Source organism: Aplysia californica, unplaced genomic scaffold (genome assembly GCF_000002075.1).
Source record: "Aplysia californica isolate F4 #8 unplaced genomic scaffold, AplCal3.0 scaffold00360, whole genome shotgun sequence".
Taxonomy (NCBI): domain Eukaryota; kingdom Metazoa; phylum Mollusca; class Gastropoda; order Aplysiida; family Aplysiidae; genus Aplysia; species Aplysia californica.
The window spans coordinates 54,940-64,144 of NW_004797630.1; the positions used below are offsets into that span (position 1 = coordinate 54,940).

Here is a 9,205-nt window from a genome sequence, read left to right on the forward strand (position 1 = left end):
ACAACAGACATCGCTACACATTAACACGACAAAAGAGAGTTCATCAACAATGTTCTGGCTTATTTTTTAGTTTTAGTTTTCGTAAGTGTTTTACGGCACTTGCAACACAATCAGGTCATTTAAGTGCCGAAGATTAGAGGTGTTACAAGAGAGTAACAAACACGAAAAAGAAGAAGGGGAGATAAAGACGATAGATGTTTGATAGGAAAGAAGAAGCAAACCACACCAAAGCACCCGCCAACCACCCACCCACTCGGGCTTGTTTCAACAGAAAAGAGGAGCACATCAGCACAATGGCAATGACACAATAAGAGATTATTATTAAAGAGCCTTACACAACAACAGATTGAGTAAAGAGAAGTAAGGTTTTCATCAACACAATACAGCAAGTATTTAAAATAATATTTTATTTTTTTTAAAAAGAAAAGAGAGGCACATCAGCACAAAATGAGAGTACTACACAACAACAGATTCAGTACAGAGATGAACTGTGCTTAGTTTTTAGTTTATTTTTAGTAGAGGTTTTACGGCGCTCGCAACTGCATAAGGTGAAATGAGCGCCAGATGATTAGACGGGTTACAAGAGAGTAACAAACATAAAAAAGAAGAAGGGGAGTTAAGGACGATAGATGCACGATAGGAAAGAAGAAGCAAACCACACCAGAGCACCCGCCAACCACCCACGAAGAACTATGCTGCATCAACACAATTTAGAGAGTGTCACATAACATAGCCTACTTGTTTGTTAAAGGAAAGAGTAGCTTATCAACAGAATAAGACAGCATTTTATATACTGTTTGTAACATAACTGGAAAATATTTCAACAAACTGCAAGTATTAAAAAACAAAAAACAAAAACTGCACAGATATATATATATATATATATATATATATAAAACTAAATATAATCCTAACGTTTTGACAATGATCATGGAACATTATGCTGCTTATATTGTTATGGTGTTTTACCGCCTATATGGCAGCTTGCACAGTATGCTTCCCAGGAAGTTGAGGTTGCTTCAGAATGCTCTCAGGTCTGCTGGGGTAATGATATAGATTGTGAAGCGCATAGAGCTTGCTTTTGAACGAGGATTTGCGCCATACAAATGCTATCTATTATTATTATATCAAACATTATAGAAAGATTCTTAAGCAAAATGTTTTTCTAACACTGAAGTATGAGACGGACATTCTTAATCTTTCTCGCCCACCCCATCCTTTCCAAAAGAGTAGAGACAATAGACAACTCACGGCTTCTCGCCCACCCCACCCTTTCCAAAAGAGTAGAGACAATAGACAACTCACGGCTTCTCGTCCTCCACGCCCACAACAATGTATGTGTTCCACAGCGGGTTGAACTGGCTGCGTCTGTTGTAGAGCACACGGGTCAGCCAGCAGTGAAGGCTCTTGGGTGTGTAGCCAAACCCGTCATTTAGACACTCCTCATCGATCCTGAAAACACACAGGAGATACATCATCATGACAAACTCAGTTTTGAGGGGTATAGCAATGATAATGACACCCCCAGCCCCCCCCTCAAAAAAAAAGGGAGGAAAAAAAAGCACACACAGCTTTATTAATCACTTAAACAGAAATTTACATTGACTGTAAAAGACAAATAAAATATTTGTTCTTTTGAATACACTATCAGGAGAGACAGACAGAAACAACAGAGGGCGAGAAAAGAAGTAGGACCTACCAGTGGCATCCTTTAATTACATTGCTGATACGGTGCAGAACTGAATAGAAAAAAAAAGACCCCGTAAAAAAGAAGGCAAAAAACCTTCACCTTTTATATCAAGGTAGGGAAATGTAGCAATCAGTAAAAAACCAGGCTTTGCTATTGCATGCAGAATGAGTCAGTTCAGTTTCTAAGTGGAGATAGAAACAATTTTTAAACTCATTCAATCCCGGGAGTTTTTCCTGAAACTGTACCCAGAAACCGGTCAGTTTGGCACCTTTATGTAAGGACCTACTAGTAACCATTTTATATAATCCAATTGTTTGAAATTTGGCCCAACGTACAACCTAAGATGGATCTTTAGACAAACCAAATTTGAAGTATATAGTTTTAATAAGTTTGCTTTCGGGTGTTGTTTGGCATTTTTGGGGGCTTTTAATTTTTTTTCATGGCCGAATGAGCAAGAGCAAGCCTACATTAATATTCAAATATGCCTGTGAGTGTCTAGATCTATAAATATATCGTATGTCATGTATAATTAAGGCTGTTGAATACTTTCTTGAAGTGTACGTGTGAGAAAGGCAGAGAGAATCGATTGCGAGACATGCTCAGCTGATCAGTGTGAAAAAACGTGCTGAAAGTTCCTTTATATAAAAACGGAGATTTCTCTGTGTGCAATGACGGTAGAAACCAAATTCCAGGAACCCCTCTAGGCAAAATTGGCCGGGGAAATAATAAATTGACCTTAAAAAAAACTTGAGGCCGTTTTCTGAAACGAAATAAAGTATACGGAACAAAACTATAGAACTGAGTTTATCTCGGTCGTGGGAATTGAACGCAGCCCGCACGAGATATCTCGGTCACGGGATTGAATGAGTTAAAATCAAATTGCCTCGTATCTCTTTCAGTCAGTTAGCCAAAGTAACCCGCCTCTAAAAGATCTTCTCAGGGTGTGCAAAACATAAAAATTATAATCAATTGCTCAACTTACACATGTTGTTGGATGATGTTGGTGAGGTACTGAAAGTCAGCGTAATCGCCAGCTGCTCCAATAATGGTGCTGTCATTGACCTTGAACAGTCGTGGGCAGTCACGGAACCGAGCCAATGAGCCATACGAGCCCAGCATATCTGCAGCAATGACGACTCCTCCGTTGAATTGAAAGGCAAGAACAGATGTTCCCATCACCACTGGGGATCTGGAAGATGTTAAAAAAGAAGGTGAAACAGTTATAATTAGAGCATCTTCATCAGTTTTTTTTGCCAAAAAAAAAAAAAGCATGCTTAAAAAAAATACAATTGTAGTCAATTACTCCATTTCATAGAAATGCCAATTGCCTGCTGCACTTTGGGACGGATATTGGGCTCAGCGTGAGGGGTAATTTTCGGGCCGCTCAGGATCAGAGGTGACTCTCTTCTAAGAATAGTTACGGGAAAACTCAAAGACGAAAATGAATAAAACTATGTAACCAATCAGAGGAAAGGTTAAACTAACGACAACCGAGCGTACAATGCCGAGTGATTTCTAGAAGCGAAGAAATTGCAGTGTTTATGCAATTTTCCTAGCTCTGTGGTTCAAAAACTTAGTGGAGCTGCGGATTGGCAGTCTACCAGACAGGCGCCCCACATGTCTTCTTTATTGCTGTAAATTTTCAAATCTTTGGGTGTAGTCCATTTTACATACACCAACTTAAAATCACCACCCACCCATTGATAAAACACTAGAGTTGGAAACTAGATCATGGAATCAAGACGCTACAGCACTTGTGATTTGCTGCGTATAACTAAATAGGTCACCGAGGACTTCAACCTATACAATCAAAACAGAACATTTTGAATTTTTATTTTTGTTGTTGTTGAGAATTTCATTCTATCTGTCACGTCTCTAGAAATTTTTTAGAAAATCAAATTCTCATGCCAATTTTTCATACATCATAAAAATTAAAGTACTAGACTTAGAAAACTTTCGTTTTTTTTTGTATTAGATTAAGCTTGAATGTAATTTTACTATGTAAAAAAATAATTACAATAGGGTAATTCTGAGTTGTAGTGGTGTTTTGAAATACTCCCAAAAACGCCAGTCTGCAGCGCTAGTGACTAGTGAAAGGGCACAGTAGTCACTGACTTTTAAAACATGACCCATCATTTACAAAAAAGTACATAAATTATTACTAGAAAACTTGGAAAGGATACCCAGGAACGAAAATATCTTGTTTTTCTTTGTCAAAGCATCATTTTGTTATTTAACGAGTGAATTCATTCTTGGGAGTCCAGCATCAACGGACCAATGTAAGGGGATTCAAGTAGAAATATATATCATAACTCAAACAAATATTGGCATTACATTGCTTTTACTTAAAAAGCTGCTCCAATTCAGAAATGTGTGGATGATACTCTTGGTCTGAATCTCATTAGATAGCTATTGAGGCTGCTGATTTGCTTTCACATGTTTTAGCAATGCCAATCGGGCTTTCCCGCGAGGCGAAAATTTGGTCCCCGTTTACGGGCGATTTTGCGGACCCGGCCGAAGCGTAGGTGACTAACTTTGTCAACCTCGGTCTGCTCTATTTCCGAACCAATCCGAATGAAACTCGGCTACCAATCAGAAAATAGGGCAAACTAATGATATGTGGACGTTGAAGTTCGTACACATAAATTAACCTATACTTTTGGTGTCGGGAACACTTTCGTATCGTGTACACCGAAAACTATAAGGAGTTTGAATTTCAACGCCCAGATGGTAATAGATCTATCTATCCTCTATAGTGTGCTCAAATTAGAGAGTTCTGTGTCAAGTAGTTGTTTAGACCCGATCGTAAATCTACGACTACCCCCCTATCCAAAGCGGCTTCGCACGGAGACCGGCCATTTTCCCCTCACTCCCGTGGCAAATGTCTGTGACCTACAAATCCCCGCATGACTATTCCGGGCCCGTTCATTGGTCACTTGAAATAGGGCAATGGCGGGCGCGCGCATCCGGTTGTTTTTCTCTCTATTCCCCTGTAACATCGCAATGGGGGTATTCCGAGGCGAGGTTATCTCGTCTCGGGGTGTTCGCGTCTCAACGGGGAAAAATAATTTTTAATTGTACGGCATGCTAGATTGAATTAACTTATCTTTTACGGTCGGCATGGTCTAAAGTCATCATAAAAAGCTTTGCAATTATTTAGTCACGCTGCCGACATATATTCTTAAAGATCCCATGTTGTGATACGATGCTATAAATAAAATGGACTCATCCCGACACCCCTTTTTCGCAAAATCGTAATATGTACACCACAATTTTAATTATAACAAAATAACTACGAAATTGGTAGTAAATCTGACTGCAGAAATGATTTCTACACTCAAAAACACATCGGGTAGCCAAGTTTCTCTCCAACATTTGGATTAGTTACCGAGATATCGTCGATTTTCTTACAGAATCTGCTACTGCGTGGTCCACTTTTTAGGAGTATTTTCCTATATGTGGGTCATCCATATTTTGCCGACCTTTACAACCCCATAACTTTTTTATTTATGAACCGTTTCTCAAAATTCAAGAAGCATGATTATCAGAATTGAAAATTCTTTCTTAGGTACCAAAAAAAAGGGGGCAAAAGTGAAAATTTAAATTTTCATTGGCATTGCTACATGTTTGGTGAAAGTATTTTTTTTTCTATCAAAATTTATAATATGCAGGCTACGTTCATGGCGCCCTGAGTCATCCACCATTGGCACAGGGGCACGACTGAAACGCTACGGTTGTTCAAATTCAGACTCAAAGTCAATGAGGAAACAGCACAGGAATACTCGCGTGAAAAATAATGCTGCGGTGGTCCAAATGCAAAAGAGTTTATGGAGGGCGAAGGTAGGTACAGCAAAACAGCTTCGGTCTACAAGGCCTCGCTCGCTCAGAACATGGAACATAACTTATAAATATCCCTTTCCCGTGTATGGACCCGGCAATGCTCGACAATGTGAAAATAAAAGTTGTTAGAAGAAACAAGGGAGAATGGAAGAAGTCCAAGGCCGGAAGAGGGGTGGGAGGGGGTGAAAAAATGAAAAAGCAAAATGAAAAAGGGTAGGGGGTGAAGTGAGCACCATTATTCTTATATTTTGCAAACTAGATTCAGGGCGCGTGAACGTAGCCACTGCGAAATTTATTTATTTTCTCATGAATCAGTGTCAGCACCATCACCATCTCTGTAATTCTTGTCTTGGTCTTGTGTTAGTGTTATTTATGGGAGAACTTCCGTAACGAGCGACCACTACTATGATCAAAGAAGAATAGAGGGCAAGAGGTAGGGGTAGGGTTAAAGTTAGACTACAACTACGTGACTGTGACTCTATACAATGACACGACAAATAATTCAAGTCGTCTGCTGCTTTTTCTGGAATGAGGGGAGACAGTGCTGAACTGGGAAATTATGGAACAACAATAACATGCCATGTCCACATACATTACTACACAGTAGCAGCAGCAAGAGACTTCAGGAGCGTAACTGTAAAGACAAAATTTAAGTAAAAAAGGCAGTCAGTGAAGTCAAGAGTCAAGGTAGGCAGAGAAAGTGAAAGAAGAAGTGGTGGTGCCCTACTCTAAGTCTATTGTCAGTAGATCTAGACATGGTTACTTACAGTGTTTTCTGAGCTGCACCATTACTGGGTATACTAGCATTGCCAGGAAAATTGTAAAATTGCCCAGGAGCCGGTCCACCGGTCCATAGAGGCCCAGGTCCAGAGTTTCCAAACGGTCCACTCATACTTGACGCCATCTTTATATGCTCCCAAATGCCCAATGCAAGCAAGTCACTATAGATATTAAAAACTTTCAAGAAAAATATTTCACGATACAAAAATAATACAATCTTCAAAAATTGTGGGGGTTTTCTGAAAATTACTCTTAACTTTTCTTTTTTATTGGTTAATAAATGAGAGTCGTTTTTATTGTTAAAAAATTTAAAATGATAAAAGTCAAATTATATTTGTTTTGAAGTCTCCATGCAAGAACTCTTTGTTGTTTTACAAAACATACTGCGATGCCAAAATGATGGAAGGATGTGTTTGACATTTTCCCGAAACAATTATCTCTACTTTCGACTTCCCCCTGTGCTACCGGCTTTGACTTTAGAAAAACAAAACGAGGCAGCTGGCGTCCGCTAGCCTCGCTTACGGCAACGACAAACAGCTATACCCTGCTCAATCTACTTCTCGTATGTTCCACTTCATTCACAGACTTCAAGTCTTAAAGTCAGTGTGCTCTAGATTTGTGCAAGTGCGTAGCATAGGTTCAAGATTCGAGGTAATTTGTTTTCAGTCATTCATTGAACGTGATTTATTATTGTTACACATTTTCAGTTGGAGAACCCTGATCATCATCACATCATCATTTTCATTGAATTATTCTTAGTTTCCCTGGTGAATGTCCAGAGTCGGATGTCTGAAACACAACAAACACAGTTCTAGACTCCCATTTAATATTCACGGTGTCACCTCTCCACACACCACACATGTACTTAACATTTTCCTTGACTCTATAGTCTATAGATCTCGTATAGATCTAGATCTAGATCTAGTCTTCTAGCCTACTTTTTCTTTTGTGACTTAAGTTGTGTGTGAAGGCCTAGCCTACGTGTTTTAATATTTTAAAGTCTATGGTCTGACTGCGTTGAACCCAACCTCACAGACAACAACTAGGCAGAGTGTCTAAATGACCCCATCTTCAAAACAAAATCTAGTGTTTTGGAAGAAATGGGTTGTAAGCTCCCATAGCAGTTTAAAAAATGTACACAATAAAATACAGTGTTACATTTCTTGGACCAAACACTCTCGATGGAGTCTGTAACATTTTCTGTGGTCTGACTCACAATGAAGTTCTTTTTAGGGGGCTCTCATCATGTCTTAGAGGTACAGTATTTATTTGCCTCTCATTCAATAGGGCCTGTCCCGGGGTCGAAACCTGACAGTGACGGTTAATTTTCTTCTCTAACATATATATATATTTCTTCTTTCACCTCCTAATTTCCTGCTCTCTAACTATCAGGTTCTGTTGTCTGCTTTCATCTCCACTGTCCACTTTCTGACTCCTCTCCCCCCCAATTTTGTTAGATAGAGATACACACGATAATTTTGCAAAAGAGAACATTTTATGTTCAATCAATTGCTTCTTTAATCTTATGATTTACCGTTTTATCTTTTCAATCAATTCCCTGTTATTAAAGTGCATGTTTATCTGTGCAGAAGATGTCCGGTGATATCAAGGCTGTTCTCATTGACCTCAGCGGCACCCTGCACGTAGAAAGTGACCCCACACCCGGGGCAGTGGATGCACTCAAAAGGTCAAAAACTCAATACTGATACAGTGTATTCCCTCAGTTATTGCAAGGGTTATATGTTCCAGAACATTCTGCGATAGAAGGAGAAAATTTTTACAAGTACTAAAAAGGATAGCCCGTATCTTGAAAAGTGATGAAACAAATGACTTCATTCATTTTTTTATTTAAGTGGAAAAAAAAAAGAGTGGTCTTTCTATTTTTTTTTACCTTATTATAATAACAGTCAGGCACGAATAACTCAAACATGAAAACCATTTTAAAACTTTTTTTTTGGTTGGTTGTGAGTGGGGAGGGGAGGGGGTGTTTTGAAAGTGGTCTTTGAGTTTGGAAAGTCTACTGTAATGAATGTAATTTTCTGTTATATATTCTTTTTTTTTTTATGACATGTGTGTTTTATCATACTTTCCCTCAGACTTCGACAGCAGAAAGATATCAAGGTCAAGTTTGTAACAAACACGACAAAGGAGAGCAAAGCTGTTCTCATGAGGAGACTGCTAAAAATAGGTTTTGACGTCTCGGAGGAGGATGTGTTTACGTCTTTGTCTGCCGCGAGACAGCTGGTGGATGCGCAGAACTTAAGACCGTATTTGTTAGTGGATGAAAAGGCTATGGAGGATTTTGAAGGTAGGAATCAGTCTTGATACATTTATGTTGGTAGGGAGGTAGGTGTTTTATTCCTGGTTTGAAACCATTGGCTTACATCACATAAAACATAAACATTTTACAGAAGAGACTTCCGTGGAACCAGCATAAATTATAAATGAAATATGTTCTAATATTTTTAAAAAGCAGCATATTTATTTTGGGTAATATGATAGATCTATAAATAGCATCCATATATTTTATGATGTCTCTTACTTTTCACAAAACTTGAAATAATTTCCAGGATTCTGTTTAAAAAAAAGTATAATCACCCATTCCAAAGCTTTTGACTGGATTCTGTTTTTAAAGAAAGTATAATCACTAACTTCAAAGCCTTTGACGGCTTGCCCTCCACCCCCCCCCCCCCAAACTTCTCTCCATTTTGCTGTAATAGTTAAATATAACCCCTACATTTTTGCGCACCACAACCATGACATCCTGATGTTTCCTGCTCCAGTAATAAGACATAAATAATGCGTACCGCCATTGACTCTGAGCTCACAGGTGATATGTCAGTAGGTTATTCGTTCTACGATGGTGTGTGTGTATTAGTGTGTGTGTGTGTGTGG

General features: G+C 38.8%; 2 protein-coding genes across 3 annotated transcripts in view; one reads left to right on the top strand and one right to left on the bottom strand.

Moving 5' to 3' along the window:
• Positions 1–6,467, bottom strand: part of LOC101858648 (proteasome subunit beta type-4) — a gene marked incomplete in the record, with an annotated part of 14,994 nt that extends 8,527 nt beyond the window's left edge. The window contains 3 exon segments of the mRNA XM_005103135.3: positions 1,306–1,452; positions 2,673–2,879; positions 6,298–6,467. Coding sequence (XP_005103192.2) covers positions 1,306–1,452; positions 2,673–2,879; positions 6,298–6,434 — 491 coding nt within the window.
• Positions 6,468–6,619: 152 nt separating this feature from the next.
• Positions 6,620–9,205, top strand: part of LOC101858875 (haloacid dehalogenase-like hydrolase domain-containing protein 2) — a 7,684-nt gene continuing 5,098 nt past the window's right edge. Inside the window, exons 1-3 of one of the 2 annotated variants that reach the window (XM_005103137.3) lie at positions 6,620–6,961; positions 7,903–7,997; positions 8,407–8,618. In XM_005103137.3, the coding sequence (XP_005103194.1) occupies positions 6,875–6,961; positions 7,903–7,997; positions 8,407–8,618 (394 nt within the window). In that variant the 5' untranslated portion in view covers positions 6,620–6,874. Of the gene's footprint in view, positions 6,962–7,899; positions 7,998–8,406; positions 8,619–9,205 lie in introns of both variants that reach the window. The other variant, XM_005103136.3, reaches the window with a different exon arrangement.